Source organism: Nomascus leucogenys, chromosome 21 (genome assembly GCF_006542625.1).
Source record: "Nomascus leucogenys isolate Asia chromosome 21, Asia_NLE_v1, whole genome shotgun sequence".
NCBI lineage: Eukaryota > Metazoa > Chordata > Mammalia > Primates > Hylobatidae > Nomascus > Nomascus leucogenys.
This window is the reverse complement of record NC_044401.1, coordinates 51,877,127-51,894,551: the sequence shown is the minus strand read 5'-3', so window position 1 is coordinate 51,894,551 and position 17,425 is coordinate 51,877,127. Positions and strand designations below refer to the sequence as shown.

Sequence of the window (17,425 nt, the reverse complement as noted above, 5' to 3'; positions counted from 1 at the left end):
TAGTCACAACTGAGCAGCATCCATGAGGGCCCAGGAGGCCCACACTCACCCAGGTATCCAGGTTCGACCACGTAGATGGTGCTGTTGGGTAACCTAGAAGCACCTTGCATGCGAATACCTGAATTTTTAATTAAGGGGCAAGACATATGACAGCAAATAAACCGGCTGGCTGGCCAGTTTCAGCTTGGCTCAGAATCCTGATCATCAAGACATCACATGGAGAGAAGAGGGGATGAAAATTCCCCTGGCTTAGGCCACATAGAGCAAAGCACTTTTCAGAATCAAAGGCCACACTGCACTTGCCACACTAGCAAAGGGGAATCTCTGTGAGGGACACTGGAGACCACACAGGACACATTAACAAGGCTGGGGCATCAACACTCCATTATGCTAGTATGAAAACAGCCCCCGCCAGGCCCCCTCTAAGAAGGCTGCAGGTACTGGAGAAGTTTCCGGAGACAAGGAAAGACACTCAGCTCCTGCCATCACCTCCCACTGCTGGGAGCCTCTGGGGTGAGTCACCCACAGCCGTGAGCAATTCCACTCAGCAGTGCTATTTCAGTTCTTTCTGATTTTCAGACTGTTGAGGGGAAACGGCTATTTTTAGCCCTGCCGAGCTTTCAGGGAAAAAAATGACTTGACTTCCAAACAGCAGCTCCGCCATGCCCACGCACACACACAAGCCCAAGAAAAGGATATTCCGGTGGCCAAGGACGAGGCTGCTCTGTCCCAGCTGCAGTGCAGTGACCATCGATGTGTCCTGGGCCAAGACAGCCACTGGCCGGGCTGGGTCTCCTTCAGGGCCTGGGATGCTGTTCTGAAGCTGCAACTCGTACTGATCGGAAGGCATGGAGAGTTCTGGCCACCAAGAAACAAAAAATAACAGGGAAAGAGAGAGCAAAGACAGGAAATGTTAGAAACCAATACACTCCCACTGCCACCCCGAATCTCTGCACCCTGCTGTGTCAGTACAGCTGACACATTTTCTTAACTGTTTTCGGTGCTTTAAATTTTAATATTGTTCTGCATGCTGGTGGACAAAACTGACACTCCATGAATTTTCAGAGGCAATCAGTTTTTCTGTGACTGCTGTAAGCTGTTTAAAAAAAAAATTAACCAAATCTATTTGCCAACTGCTTGGAGAATATTAACATTATGCCATTTCTGAACATTGCAAAGTAAACTCTGCTTCTAAGTAGAGGGGCCTGTTTGGGGGCACTGGGGTTCTTGCTGGTTCCATCCAGCCTCTAGGGGTTTCCCAAGAAGCTCTGGTCACTGGTTTCCCATGGGGTCTGTAATTGCAAACAATGAACCCTGCTGCCATCCTCACCAGCTTCAGTGTTCCCCTGCCCTTCACACCCACTTGGCAGAAAAAGAACTTGCCCAACGTGGGCTAGGATGGAGAAGAGTTTCCCTGAGAAATAACAGCTCTATAAAGTGAGCAACATCAACATCCATCTTCCTTGCCCTGTGGGCAGAGACCATAAGCACTTTTGATAGCAATGGTGACTGCTGAGCAGGGATCAAGATGCCTCAGAACAATGAGGTGTCTCGTGATCACATTCCCTCATATCCCTCAATAGCCCTGGGAACACACACTACTGAGAGCCACATTTTGAGGATAGGGGACTGAGGACACCAAGATGAGCAGCGTGCTCACTGTCGCGCAGCTAGTGGAAAACAGAGCTGGCATTCTGATCCAGAGAGCCTGACCACTTTCACCTTCACTCTCCTAAGTCCATGGAGCTTCCTAACCACAGTCACCCATTCACTGTCCCCACAGGTGGGACATTCTAGCCCTCCAGGAAGAGAAGAAGACACAGGGAACAGCAGACAACAACCCTGCCTGGCCCTCCTCTCAGGCCAGCTCAGGGTTTCAATACCCCATAGAGGGTGCCAGGTCAGCGCTCCCAGAGGAATTTCAGCTAAAGCATGTTTCAAAATCTCCAGGGATTCTGACGAGAATTCTAAAACAGAGGCAACTTGCCTAGCCCTTGTCCTGGGTTATTTTTCATGTGATCTAATAAGTATCAAATAATTTTCACTAGAACACTGGGTCCTCAAAGTGTGGTCCCTGAACCATTAACATCACCTGGAACTGCAAATGATGGGCCCCATCCCAGGGCTGGGCTGAATCAAACTCCAGGGCTGGGCTCCAGCAAGCTCTGTTTTCACAAGCCCTGTAGGTGATTCTGATGCAGGCTAGAATTGAGAATCCCACAGGGAATGCACAGCCCACGTCCTCATCTCTAATCAAGTGATTCTTGCAGATTATGTGTCTAGTGTTCAGAATATGGAGCAGTGCATCAAAGATAAATGTCAGAATAAAATAACACAGTTGCTCAATGAAGCAACATTACTTTATACTGATTAATGAAGCACTAGCTTCCTTTCTTGTTTATTTTAAAGTTTTCTAAATGAGTAAGGCCCTTTTGGGAAATGAAAATGCTTACACTGAAGGGGACTTACATAGCATAGATGTAACCCTCCTTGCAAATCCTAAGATTGAAAATAAGGAGGATATTGTGACAGACTCCTTAGATACCTCTTTTTCTTTCTTTTCTTCTTTTTTTTTTTTTTTAGAGATAGGTTCTTACTATGCTGCCCTGGCTGGAGTGCAGTGGCTTTCATAGGTGCAATCACAGCTCACTGCAGCCTGGAACTCCTGGGCTCAAGTGATCCTCCTGCCTCAGCCTCCTAAGTAGTTGGGACTACCAACGCACGCCACCATACTCGGCCTTAGATACCCCCTGTATCCTGGAACTCACTCCTTATAAGAGACACTGAATGTGGAAGTCTTTGCAGATATTAAGGGCACTGCCCAGTTCCTGTCTTGGAATTATTGGGCCAACAACAGAAAGGCTGCTCCTGAGGCCCCAGATCATCCCTGCTATCAACTTCAGAGGGTGAACAGCTGCCCTTCTATAGGTCAGGAGGCCCACATTCTTCTAAAACACATGATCTCTGTCCCCTGCTGACCCTGGATGATCCCCCCAGACTTGTTTCTGTCAGCGCCCCCACTCCCGGACCTTGCACTCCACATGAGCTCCAGGGATGACCACGGAACTCCTGAGGAGCTAGGTCTGAGTCAGGGATGATGGAGAGCTCATTCCCTGTCTCTGACTTCAGCCTCTGCTCATGCAGCCCCAGATACATTAGTTCTGAGCAGCCACAGTTAAGTGCCTGCCAGATTCAAAGTTCCTCCTGCAACTGAGTCTCTGACACATGAACCTCAGCCCAACACATGTGCATGCTATTGGTTTTACAAACCTAGTACATTTTATTTCAGTAATTTCCAGCATTCTATCCACTCAAGTTCTCTTCAGATACTGATTCCATCAGCATGTCCTTCCCACATTTTTATTACATCTAACAACTTGATCACAGTGGCAGTCATGTCTGCAACCAATCCAAATACCAACAGGACTTAGGACTAAGGACTGGAGACGGAGACCACGGCTCCCACTGGAAGCCCACCCTATAAGCAATACAGATGCCCTGATATAAGCCCTAGGAGCCTGTCTCCTCCACTCACAGGCCTCACTTGCAGACATGATGTGACTGACTGTGCTCTGCCTCCACTAGGCTGTGAGCTCCAGGCAGCCCTGCTGACCACTGTGCACCCAGCACTTAGCAAAGGGCTGGCACAGAGCAGATGCTCTGGAAATGTATTTGCAAGAAAGGGAGCAGCCAGATAAAAGAAGAGAGGCAGACTTAAAGGAAATAAAAATACCAAAGAACAAAAAATTACTGTAAGGAAGGAAACCCAACAGAAAAGAAAATATAAAGAGTTAATATGCAGTTATAATTATCGCATGTTAATAAGCCCATCTAACTGTCATCCAACGCAGAATGCTCTGAGGCTTCCACAGGATGCCGGGCAAGACAAGGGATTTGCTGCAATTCAGGTCCCCTATGAAGACACCATTCCCTGACTTTTCTGTCTAGCAAACCTGCAAAAACCAATATAGTCATGTGAATTATACCTCAATGAAAAAACAATCCAGCTAGGCTGAGCATGGCAATTCACGCCTATTATCCCAGCACTTTGGGAAGCTGAGGTAGGAGGGATAATTTGAGCCCAGGAGTCTGAGACCAGCCTGGGCAACATAGAGAGACCCCATCTCTATTAAAAAAAAAAAAAATTAGCCAGGCATTGTAGTGTGTGCCTGTGGTCCCAGCTACTCAGGGGTCTGAGGCGAGAGGATCACTGGAGCCTGGGAGGTCAAAGCTGCAGTGAGCCATGATCATGATACGGCACTCCAACATGGGTAACAAAGCAAGACTATCTCTCAAAAAAAACCCAAAATCAATTCATCTAAAAGACTTAGGAGTTTCCGTTGGTGTGTCTTGTTCACAGTGAAGTTTTGCTAGCTTGGCCCCTCTCGGTTTTGCCAAAACATCCATCTGGAATCTACTGCAGTAGCATCCAGTGCCATCAATCGCACAGAAGCGTGTATTTTTGGAGGACTTTCACATCTCATGGCATGACGAAAGGGAGGCGGGCCCTGCCTCTTTCCTTTCCTGTCCCAGGGCATCTTTCGGGTGCTCCAATTCCTTGATGTCTGTGGCAGGAAAGTCAGTGACTAAGCTCCTAAGTTTTCTAGGTACCTTGGGAGGTGCAGTTCCTCTGGGCTGTGATACCTGAGCTAATTTAGAGTGAGCTCTTTTTTTTTTTTTTTTTTTTGAGACAGAGTCTCACTGTCGCCCAGGCAGGAGTGCAGTGGTGCGATCTCAGCTACTGTAACCTCCTCTGCCTCCCGGGTTCAAGCAATTCTCCTGCCTCAGCCTCCTGAGTAGCTGAGACTACAGGTGTGTGCCACCACGCCCAGCTAATTTTTTTCTGTATTTTTAGTAGAGACAGGGTTTCACCGTGTTAGCCAGGATGGTGTCGATCTCTTGACTTCATGATCCACCCACCTCGGCCTCCCAAAGTGCTGGGATTACAGGTGTGAGCCACCGTGCCTGGCCAAGTGAGCTCTTTCTAAAGCCAGCCCATCCCCTCTTAACTACACGGGCTCTGCTTGCCCAGCTGGGGCAGTTTCATGCCCCATGAGTCCCATGCAAAAGGACCACCTCGCTGCCGTCCTGGGAGACTGTAAGGCCCTGTTTTTGTTTATTTGTTTGTTTTGAGACAGTCTCGCTCTGTCACCCAGGCTGGAGTGCAATGGCACGATCTTGGCTCACTGCAACCTCCACCTCCCAGGTTCAAGTGATTCTCCTGCCTCAGCCTCCCGAGTAGCTGGGATTACAGGTGTGTGCCACCACATCTGACCAATTTTTGTATTTTTAGTAGAGGCAGGGTTTCACCATGTTGGTCAGGCTGGTCTCAAACTCCTGACCTCGTGATCCTCCCACCTCAGCCTCCCAAAGTGCTGGGATTACAGGAGTGAGCCACCACGCCTGGCCGGCCCTGTTGTTATAATTAGCTTTTTTCTGGGTTTCCTTTGGGGAGAAGCAGCAGAGGGAAATTCCAATCGATCCTACAGGGGTGATTAAGGCCAAGGAACCCAACAGTTTTGTGAGCTTCAGGTCTTCTATGCCTCAGTTTTCCTCATGTATGAAACAGGGTATTAATGAAATCTACCTCATAGAGCTGTTGGGTTACATCCAGGTACACACCTGTAGTCCCAGCTACTCAGAAGAACTGAGGCAGGAGGATGGCTTGAGGCCAGCAGTTTGAGATTAGACTGGGCAACACAGCAAGACCAAGTATCTAAAAACTAAAAGTAATTTTAAAAAGAAAAGCACTTACAACTGCCCGACACCGAGGCAATGCTCAGTCATGGTTAGGTGCTGCCAGCAGTGACTGGGCTCTCCAAGCGTCTTCCTTCAGGCCGCAGTGCCATTTCTTGATCAGGGTTCATGGATAATTTTACATTTCTGAGACCTCCTGTTTGTGCCCTCTGGCCTTTCAACATGCTTCCCCTTTGCATTCTTCCTTAGGCTGCTGTCCCCAGAATGCTACCTTGGAGCCTCCTCCCCTTTCAGAGTCTCAGAAAGCCACATCTTGGACTGTCCCTGTCCTAGAATCTGCTTCCCTGAAGTCAGGTAAACATCTGGCTCTGACCAGGACACCCACGCTTGGCTTCCTACAAATCCTGCTGCAGGCCATCCTCCTGTTGACTTGACATCCTGCTGAAGGGCAGATGCTGCTTGCCCAGAATCAAGAAACATGAGTTTGCTTCTCTTCAACTAGGACCCCCTTGCCAGAAAGAACTGGGCCCAAGGCAGGAGCACCAGTCTTCAGTTTCTTTGTCCTCCTGAGAGAAAGCGTTCTGCCACACAGGAATGACCAACCAGATGACTGCTCTCAGTTGAGCAGGACTTTAAACAATGCAGCACCTCCCGTCAATTGGAGACACCACTCAAGTTGCTCTTATGCTGAAGTGTGTATCTGCCTGCCTCTTAAATGACACCCTGTATCATAGGTGGAACCAACCTACCAACCTGGCGAAGTCACCTGCCCGAGGCCCTCGGATGGACTGGACCTGAGAGCTCTTATGCCCATGACCCTTCAGGTCCTGTGCTCTGGATGTTAAACATACACAGCTTTGAACAAAATAATAATGATCCTTAGGAGGACTGGCACTCCATTAAGAACCCTCACTATCTAAACACAAGTACACAGTACAACTACACTCCTATTGATTCATTTTGTCCTCACAGCCCAGGCAGAAAGGCCTCAAAGGCTCCAATGAGAAACAGCCCTGGAGAAGTGCAGTGGCTTGCCCAAGTTTGTTCAGTTGTCAGTTGCAGATGGGGGCAAAGCCTAGCTAAACACAAAGCCCACAGCTCCGGACTTGCTGCCACTGAAGGGGCATATACCCCAAAGAATTTGAAAGCAGGGACTCAGATATTTGCTCACTATGTTCACGTAGCATTACTCACAATGGCCAAAAAGTGGAAGCAACCCAAGTGTCTGCTGATGGATGAATGGGTAAACAGAATGTGGTCTATCCATCCACACAGTGGAGCACTATTCAGCCTTAAAAGGGAAGGGAATTCCAACCCTTGCTACAACATGGATGAAACTTGAAGACATCAGGCTAAGAAAAAAGTGATATAAGCCAGTCACAAAAAAATACTACATGATTCCACATACATGAGGTACCCAGAGTAGTCACATTCACGGAGACAGGAAATAGAGTGGTGGGTGCCAAGGGCTGGGAGAGGGTGAAGGGGAGTTAGTGTTTAACAATGCAGAGCTTCAGTTTGGGAAGATGAACGAGTTCTGTGGATGGATGGTGGTGACGGCTGCAAAAGAGTGTGAATGTACTTGATGCTACCTGATGGAGCACTTAAAAATGGTTAAGATGGTAAATTTTGTTACATGTATGTAACCACAATAAAAAAAGGAGGAAGGAAGCATCTGTCATGATGGCAGAGCCAATGACACACCTGTAATTTTCCCTTGCCTGATCTTCTGCACCTTGTAGTGAATGGAGGTTCCCACCATCAGGTAGATGTCATAAGCCGGGTTCAGAAGGATGTTCTCCAAAATCAGCAGCCTGACTTCTGCAGGGCGTACATTCTTGGCATGAAGAAAAGGCAGACAAAGTGAGGTGTGGACAGGGAATGGGGAAGTGGTGGTGTGAGCAAGAGAAAGAGATGTTTTAAACATGGGAATAGGGAAGTTAAGAGGAAAGAAACAAAATATCATTCCCAAATCCTCACTTTCAGACTCCAGAGGTCCTGGGGGAGCTCCATAAGTATAGCAGGCACCCAGAAAAAGGGCATTACCCAGACTGAGCCCTCACACTGACTGCCCATTGTGCATGGTTTATCTCTATGTGAAACAATGATTAAACTGGAGTAAAAGAGGAAACCCAGGGTGAACTCTAGGGATGCTATGGCCACCGGGAGCTCAAGTTCTCTCCGCACAAAAGCCCAAGGTCCAGGGAACTTGAGAAGCCCCAGGACAACGTAAAAAGCAGGAGAGGCATGTGCTGTGATGAGCCCTTGGCTGCTATTCCTTGGCCCCTTCCCCTGCCCACCTTTCACCCCCCGACCTGTGACCTCCTGCCTCCTCAGGAAAACCTGTGGGCAACTTCGCAATGGGAGAAAGATCACTAGGTGCCCTGTCTAGTGCACCCTTAGGTGTACTGGATTCTCCAGAGGCCTGCACCTTTCATTGTCTTTGGCCTGTTTGATGGCACTGTACGTCGTAGAAGTGACAACAAAGCAAACGATTCTTGTCCACAGAAACGCAAAAACATTTCCTCTGGTGGAGGCGCAGCTGACTGCCCTCCTATGGGTGTGGGCATTCTGCATTTTTCTGAGTTCAGTTCAGCATGCCTGGTGTCCTGTGGCAAGTCTTTGGATTATCCTTTAAGCCCGCTGTCACAACTAACAGGTTTCCTCACTTAACAACTAGTTAATATCTTCAGTGAGTTCGAAACAGACAAGTGTATTGGGCACCACCATGGGCAGGGCTCTGTGGCGGATGCTTTCCAGCAGGCAGGCAGGGAGGGCCACTGAATGTCTGTGGACAGGACAGCAATCTGCCTTTCCAGCTTAGCAGTGTGGCTGTACCCCATCCCAGCCTGGGCCCTATATAGGAGCAAACTGTCTCCAAGTACTATGAGGCACTGGTTGGGTGGACATTAGTCCACACGAACAGGGAAGGAACCAGGATGTTGGATAGACCCACTCCTCACTCTCCTTTCCTCTGGCATACCCCCACTACCCTGAGAATGGGATGCTGGTGAGGCCAGGAAGACATGGGATTGGCTGGGGCAGGGGGTTGAGGAGATCTACACGTGGAATCCCTGGGCCACCAGTCTCAGGGCTCCAATGGGGGCCCAAGGAGAGACAGCATAGAAGACACCCAGGAGCCCTGGGTTTTGTCAAAGCCCCAAGTGCTTGGGAGCATCCCTATACCAGCACGGTGGGGGCACCAGTTGGAAACAGGCAAGTTACTGGGAACCTCCTGCTCTTGGACCTCCCCAGAAACTGAGAATGGGCAAATGCTATGCACCCCTAGAGATGCTTTCTGGGGCCTCAACCACCTTTCTTTGTAAGCTGAGGCTCAAACAAACCAAACCAAACACATAAAAATATGAACCCACATCCTGAAATCATGGGACAGCATCTCACTTCCACTATTCAACGTGTCTATGGGGGTGAGCAGGTACCGTCAGCCTGATTCCACCCCAGGAAGCCCATTGCCCCCCAGCGCCCCAGGCCCACCTTGTAGACAGCCTCCTGGATGCGAGCCTTGAGCTTGGAGCTCCCGGTCTTCATCCCAGACACCAGGATGGTGTCCCCTTGCTTGGCAGCCTTCTCCATCTCTGAGATGTAAGAAGGAGGGATGTACGTAGACTCCAAGAAAGTGAGGATTCTGGAAAAGGAGCATGTTGTCAAAGTTCGTTGATCAAACCCCAACATAAGATTCTCAGAATCTACCACAGCATTCCCTATCAGCACCTCCTACTGGGGCTGACGCTGAAATAAGGGGTGTCCCCCTAGTCAGGACTGGGATTGCCTAGAGACATGTCCCTGCAGCTTCCTACATCAGAACTGCCAAAGCCCTTGTGAAAAATGAAGATTCTTGGCCCCTGGCCCAGGCTTTTTCTCTAAGATGCCTGGGAATCTGCATTTTATCCACATGCACATGTGATGTAAATACTGACATGCGAGACCAGCTGCTGAGTCCACATGGGAACAGTGCGGCTCGGGAGATGAGGCAGCAGGCCCAAGAGCACAGCCCAGTCACAGCGGGGCCAGCAGCACCCTCACCTCCCCGAGGCTGCCTGTTCGTGTCCCACCTCCCTGGCTTAGTGTCCAGCTCTGGGGAACGATTCTCCATGACGGGTTCCCTAGCCCTGGGGACTGGACGGCACCACGTCTCACTCTTCCTGCATCCCAGCTTGGGGAGATGTCGGGGACGTGGTAGAGCCTAAAGTGTGGGCTGCTGGGCAGGCTGACTCCAGGGATCCTTTCCATGCAGCCTCCCACTTCAGCCTGCATTTACAAACGAGCCCACTGTTCCCCTGCACAAGAGCAATCTGCCGATGCTGGGCCGCACTGTGATTTATTTCCTCGCCCGGTTACTCTAGGTGTCACACGTCAAATTGCAAATCCAGGACAATCCAGCTCCAACCCGCCTTGGCATCTGGGATTTCTGTTAGCATTTGGCTCAGGTGCAGAGCTAGCTGCCTGGAAGCTCAAGGGGCCTGATGTGGCAGGGAATGGGGTGTTGTCAGAAGGGGACAGGGAACAGCATCCCCTCAACATCCAGCGTGTGCCAGGCCCAGAGAGGGGCCCTGAGCAGATCAACCTGCTGAGCTGTACAGTGGCCCTCAGAGGCAGGCACGGTATCCCCTCCAGCTGTTTCCCAGGGCAGGAGGCTGACGCTCAGGTGGGTAACATTCCCTGGCTAAGGCCACGGGCAGGAAGCGACAAAGCCAGGACTGGAATCCAGGTCTCTGATTCTCCGGCCCATGGTCATGGTTTTACAAAACACCAGAAACCACAGAGCTGGTCTAGAAGACTCTGTCTCCACAAGGGCAACTCAGCTCGCAAAGGCGTCAGGACATGAGGATGTCTGCCTGGAGCTGCTGTGAGCTGAGCCCTGGAGAAGGTTGTGATAGAGGAACCACCACATCCCCAACATCCCCTACGGCCCAGAGCAGGACTTTATTGGCATAATGAAAGACCAGACAGTAAACTCCCCGATAAAGGACTTATAATTATAAAGGGGTAAGAAAGCGCAGAGGCAAGTGGAAGAATGGAGTCTCACTTCTGTGATATTCCTGCAAAAGACACAACGTTCGGACCCTGGCCGTGAGGGAACAGCAGACAAACCCAAAACAAGGGCTACTCTACAGATAACTAGACTGTCCTCTTCATAAGCGTTGCGGTGTCCAAAGTCAAAGCCCAGGAGACAGTCCCAGGCTGACAGAGACTAAGAGAAACAGGACACTTGTGGCAGGTGACTTGGGGCTGGGATCTTTATTTTTGCTGAAAAGGATAAAGCTGGGACAAATGACCAAACTTGAGTAAGGTCTGAAGACAGCCGGCATCAGTGTTCGTTTCCTAGTGCCATGACTGCATGGTGGCTGGGCAGGACAATGTCCCTGATGGTCGTAAAGCACATGAAAATCATCAGGGTGATGGGACATGAGGCTGGCAGCCGGCTCTCAGGTGAATGAGGGAGACCACTTTTTGGACTACACTGGCAGATTTTCTATAGGCCTAAAATTGCTGCAAAAGGAGACTCAAAAGATTCAAAAACAACTTTAAAAAAGGGACCATGCTTTTTAAAAATCACATAGCAAATCATGAGGAAGGTGGCACAACCAGGAATACAAGCTCAGACCTGGGAACTGCACCAGCACCGGTAGAGGACCCGCGTGGCTCTGCTCCTGCCCTGTCCCACACGTGGCAGCGCAGTGAGCCATTGACAGGAGGCTTGTGCATCTTAGGAACTGAACTGCTCATTTTCTAACTACAAGTAAATAGCTCTGGGGCCCATGGCTCCCACGTGAGAGTGCAGATCCACGGATCTGAGTTCAGACTCCAGCTCTGCCCTCCCCAAGCTCAGACAAGCGGCTCGGCCTCTCCAAGTCTCAGCCTCTATGACTACTCGATGGAGAGCACAGTGGTAGGCAAGCTCGCGTGGCTGCCAGGAGGATGACACAGGTCAAGACGCTTAAGGTGTCCGCCTCACAACGGGTCTTACTATACTACCGTATGGGCGACTCAGCCTGTTCCACCTGAGACCAGCCAGCACAGCTGGCCTGTGCCCCAGCCAAAACCTGGCTGCCCTTTAACTGGCCCCCCAGAAGTGCAGCCTGGGGCCACCCATACTTTCCCTGTGCCCCAAGACAGCCGTGCATGTCTCATTTCTCTGGCTGGACATCCCAAGCCTCTGACAGCTTCTCACAGGACACTCTCTGTGGGCTGCAGAAGCAGCCAGGCTCCCACACAATGGTGTGAGTGGACCCCATTCCTTAACTGGATACTCGGAATGTTGCAGGCATCCTAGGAGTCTCCCAGGCTCCTCAATGACCCAGATGAAAGCCCCCCCGCTGGTGAGGAGCTTACAGATGTCCCCCTTTCCCCTTCCCTTCAAAGGGGCTGGGCCAGGCCTGGCAGAGGCGCCCCTTACCGCAGTGCATTGTGGGAGTCTGAGAACCTGTCCGCCTCGGAGTCCTTCACAATTGTCCACTCGAAGACCAGTCCAGCCAGAGTGCTGAAGGTGTTCCCTATAAGAGCAGATGGGAGAGGCAGACAGATATGGAGTTAATTCCCCAGGGCGGAGGGAGGCGTGATGGGAGCTTCTGCCCCATGCAGGAACCACGCTCCACATCACCACCCACCAGGCAGGTGTCATAACCTGTATGTCAAGAGAGGAAACTGAGGCTGAAAGGAATGAAGACACTTACTCATGGTCATGTGACCACCAGGGGGCGAGGCCAGGATTTGAACCTAGGGCTGTCCGATGAAAGTTTGTCCTCTTCCTGCTGTGACTCCCTGCCCTTGACTGCAGGACCAGCTCAGTGCAGTGCATAACACTGCCGCCCCGCACGTCTGTGAGCGGTTTACAATTTAGGAGGCTGCTCGGAAACCTGGGCCATTCATTCCTGCTCACCACTTCCTAGGAGTAAACTCCTCTCCCTCCCTGTGCAGGGGAGAGGACCCAGGGTGGAGGGGCATTACCCAAACTATCTAGTGTCACATGACTCTTGTCTCTTCACCTTGACTGTGAGACCGCTGAGGTCCTGGGGTAGGTAGGGGGCAAGAAGAGCCAGGCCCAGCCAGCCTTGGCTCTTACGTCCTGGCTTGCTGCCTGGGAGCCTTCTGATCTGTCCTTTCCAATCAAGAAACAGATGCCACATGCAAGTCTAGTTCTCACCTTCTCTTGAAAGGATGAAGATCCACCCACCTGGGCCTCATTCCCTCTGAGGGCCAGAAGCTGCTCGCCCTCTCTAGAAGGGGCCATGCCACACTCCCCACCAGCACCTGATGCTCCACGCCTGTTCCACATCCCTCATCCACACTCCCTTCCTGACCAGCTCCCAATACAAGGCATCTCGTGGCCAAGAAAAGCTGTTTCTACAGTGCAAAGGGCAAGGTATTTAGAGTCGGATGGGCCTGGGGTCCTGCTTCTCTTCACCCCGATCCCTGGCCCCGCGAGGTCTCAAAGATCGCATGAAATAGTGCTTAGCAGAAGCTCCAGAAAACTCTGCTGCCTTCGCCTTACTTCTCAGGGCATCTTTTATGAAAAGAGGCATCTTCTTACAGTTCCCTGGGTGTCTTTCCGTCAATGTGAGCAACTGATCAGAGGAAGACAACCCTCATCTGTGATGTACATACATGCGGGAAGATTTTTTCTTAGAAGTCCACAGCAGGATTTTGAGCAAATGAAAAGTCTATGGTTTCCCGAAAATTAATCTGTCTTCCTAACATCCAGGGCATTACGTGAGGATGGTGGATATGAAAATCCACACCAGCGAAGCACATCGGCTGTAAGACATGAGTCCTCTAGTTCAACCCCTGGATGCTTCGTCCCCATCGGATGAGGGCTTGAGACACTTCCCGCATACCCCAGGGATGAGGAGCTCATCACCCAGCACAGCCTATTCCTCTGTTCAACAGCTCTGACTGTGAGAACCTTCTTCTGCACACTGAGCTGAAACGAGGTGCATATGGAGTACTGCTGGCCCCAATTCCACTGTCCGGGGGCAGAGCCCAGCAGGTTGGCTTAGCAGTGTGCTCAGTGAGGGGAGCCTGGGCTCCAATTCCACCTTCTTGGGGAAGAGCCCAGCAGGCCGGCTTTGCAGTACGCTCGGTGAGGGGAGCTTGGGCCCAAATTCCTGCCTTCCGGAGTCAGAGCCCAGCAGGCCAGCCTTATAGTGTGCTCAGTGAGGGAAGCATGGAGTCCCTACAATAGTGTGACCCAGTAACCAGAAATGCAAGACTGCAGACCACCAGGCAGGCCACTCCCTTAACACAAATACATGCCAACACCCCAAGAGTCCTGAACAGCTACCCTGGGGCTTCCACCCAGCTCAGCTCCAAGCACGGCTTTTCTCTTCTATAAAATGGGGATGAAAATACCAACGCATGGGGTTGGTGGGAAGATCAAATTGAGAAAGCACCCCCGTGACATGTCCAGTGTTCACAATGGTCCGCCTATGGACAAGGGGATGTAGGTGGGGGAGGCCCTGCTAAGGGGCTCTTAGCAAGGAAAACGGTGGGAGAGAATCATGCCTGTAGACACTTCAGGGGCTGCACGTGGAGCTGTTTTTCATCATCTTTGCTCCCCCTAGTCTCTGCTGGAAGTCCACCGCATTCAAATGTGGAAGAAGAGTTGAATGTGTGGTAATTTCAAGGGCAAAAAGTGTCCTTAGGCTTCTGTAAGTTACCTGCTCCAGCAGGTGCACACACAGGACCGAGTGCAGGATTTGCAGGGCTCTGTGCAGATGAGAACACAGGGACCCTCGTTCATGCATGGGCCTGCCAGCTGCTGGCCACTGGCTTTCTCTCCTGCCAGCTGCTGGCAACATGGCCAGACCCCGCTGCGTGGGCTCTGGGGATGTCAAGGCAGGCATCTGCCTTTCCAGGGCCTGCTGCAGGTGGGCACCCCTAAGGGTAGCAAGGGGGAAGGGAAAGCTCTCAATAAATCTGTGCCCAAAGTTTTGCTTTTTCCACTCTAAAAGAAGCTATCAGTACCTACTATGTGCAACAGAGCCCTTGACCTTGAAGGCTCACAGCCAAGTTTAGATATTAACCAGGAAAGCCAGGGGTCCAGTCTCCAGAGGATCCACCTCCCCTGTTCTGCAGGGGGGCTGAAGGAAAATGTTAGGCAATTCAACCTAGCAAACATTTACCCAATGCCGGCCAGGCCCAAAGTCCAGTGTCAGGCACAGAAGAGTCCAGAAGAATGAACTGATTTCAGTTATGTCTTCCTAGTGCTGACCTTGACAAGCCACAGTAGAAAATGCCTTGTATCACAGGGCAGGGGGCACTGCAGAGCTGAGGGACATCGAAGGGAAGAACAAGTCCCACCTTGGGCAGCCAAGGAGGGCTCCCTGGAGGAGGGGACACCCGAGAGGCAATGCCAGAGGAAGCGTAGCTTCTGAAAGCAGAGTTCAGGAGGGGAAGGTGCTCCAGGCAGAAGAGACGGGATAAGGAAAGGTGAGGAGGGGGCATCTTTGGAGACCCTGAGCTAGTCCAGTTCTGCTGATGCGAGAGGCACCGGTGGGCCAGGAAATAGCTGTGAAAACCTCTGCTTAAAGTTTTGCTTTTTCCACTCAAAAAGAAGCTATTAGTACCTACTATGTGCAACAGACAGAGCCCTGTCTGGAGGCGGGCACTCTGCAGGTGGCTTCTGGCCAAAAAGGCAGATCCCAGCCATGTGGGGAGGGCCCCCAATGCCCAGGAAAATGCAGCAGTAGGAGACAGGCAGTGCGTCCAGCGGGAAACAGCTCAGGCGACAGAGTCGGACATCCTGGATCCCAGCCCCTGCTCAGCCACCCATGAGCTGTGTGACTGTGGGCAAATTACTGAAGCTCTCTGAGCCTCAGCTTCCTCATCTATATAGTGGGCATCAGACCATTTATAAGCACAATAAGACATTGTACTTACTAAGGGGACAACATACTGCCTGGCACCCATGGGCAGCCAGGGTGCCACTGTTCGTTGAGCAATTCTCTTTCTTGACATTCATCAATACAGATAAGGCACATCATTTCTGGGACTGCCAGCCCCTCAAAGGTTCTAAGGGTCAAGTTCATCTTCACAGAGGAGACTCTGATCAGAAAAGAGGTCACAGGCTCAGAAAAAAAGGCAAAAGAAATGATGAAGGTACTCATCAAAGTATTGTGGGGCGAGGAGGACCAAGTAGAAAGCATGATGTGGGCGAGGAGGGAAGTTATCCATTTCCTTACTGCAAAGGTGGGGCCTTGACATGGGCTATTGGTGAATGATCCAGTCTGTGGAGACCAGATGACGTCCTACTCTGGAACTGGCTGCAGGGGCCATCAACCCTCCAGGAGAGGGGGGACTGTGAGAGGAAACCATCCACGGCCGCTGGGCACCATCCTGGCATAACAGTGGCCTGGGAAGGCCAAGGCAGGCACCTCCCCAATCCCGACATCCCCACCACCTGCCTGGGGAGAATGGATACACATTCAAGAAAAAGTGACACAAAGGGGGTTTAACTAGAACCACAAGGATGAGCAATAGCAAGTGCTGGCCAGGACGTGGAGACCATGGCACCTTCACACACTGCCCCCAGGAATCTGCAACAGGCTGGAGTGCAATGGTGCCATCTCGGCTCACTGCAGCCTCCGCCTCCTGGGCTCAAGCGATTCTCTTGCCTCAGCCTCCTGAGTAACTGGGACTACAGGTGTGCGCCACCACGCCTGGCTTATTTTTCTATTTTTAGTAGAGACAGGGTTTCACCATGTTGGCCAGGCTGGTCTCGAATTCCTGACCTCAAGTGATCTGCCCCGCCTCGGCCTCCCAAAGTGCTGGAATTACAGGCATGAGCCACTGCACCCAGCCTGTATTTCCTTCTTTTTGTGGCTAAATAATATTCCATTGCAGGGGTCGACTGCGTTTTGTTTTTCCACTCATTTGTTGATGGGCTCTTGGGTTGTTTTCACATTTGGCGGTTATGAACAATGCTGTTATGAGCATTTACATGTGGACATGTATTTTCCGGTCTCTTGGGTAGGAGTGGAATTGCCAGGGCATAGGATAACTCTGTGTTTAACTGTTTGGGAGCTGCCAGGTACTTCTTTCCCTATAGCAACCCTGGTGCCTGGACAATGCCCAGTTTGTACAAAGTGCTCAAAGAAACACCCCCTGGCTTACTGAGTATTCACACAAGACTGAACACTGTACATATTTCTCACTAAATCCTTATGGTCCCCAGGACAAGCAACACTATCTCAATCTCACAGGTCAGAAGGCAGTGTCACTCATCTGATGAATGGGTAAGTGGGGAAGAAAGGGTCTGCTAGTGCTCTAAACAGTAGTTTGGCCCCCCAGGGACATTTGGCCATGTCTGGGCCATTTTTGATTGTCATGGCTTGGGAGACACTACTAACATCTAGTAGGTAGAGGCCTGGGATGCTGCTGAACATCCTATAATGCACTGACAGCCCGCATCACAAAGAATTATTCAACCCCAAATGTCAATCAATACTATCTAGGCTAAGAAATCCTGATCCAGAAATTTTTTTTCAAAAACAGGAGCTAGAGTTGTCAGAAAAGGTTTCAAAGACAAGGTGAGCCTTGGTTTGGACTTAGTTTTGGGGCAGATCATCTGAAAGGCATCTTTTGCCTGATTTTTATTTTCTCTGACAAGAATTTTAACCTACAAAGTTTCCCTTACTGGCTGGGTGCGGTGGCTCATGCGTGTAATCCCAGTACTTTGGGAGGCTGAGGCAGGTGGATCACCTGAGGT

General features: G+C 50.8%; 1 protein-coding gene across 1 annotated transcript in view; it reads right to left on the bottom strand.

The window, feature by feature from the left end:
* The window catches only part of NUP210 (nucleoporin 210), a 111,143-nt gene that overhangs the window by 66,944 nt on the left and 26,774 nt on the right, over window positions 1–17,425 (bottom strand). Inside the window, exons 4-8 of the mRNA XM_030801683.1 lie at window positions 12,116–12,212; window positions 9,193–9,343; window positions 7,402–7,534; window positions 700–858; window positions 50–118 (exon numbers count right to left, since the gene is read on the bottom strand). Of these exons, the coding sequence (XP_030657543.1) occupies window positions 50–118; window positions 700–858; window positions 7,402–7,534; window positions 9,193–9,343; window positions 12,116–12,212 (609 nt within the window). The remainder of the gene's footprint in view (window positions 1–49; window positions 119–699; window positions 859–7,401; window positions 7,535–9,192; window positions 9,344–12,115; window positions 12,213–17,425) is intronic.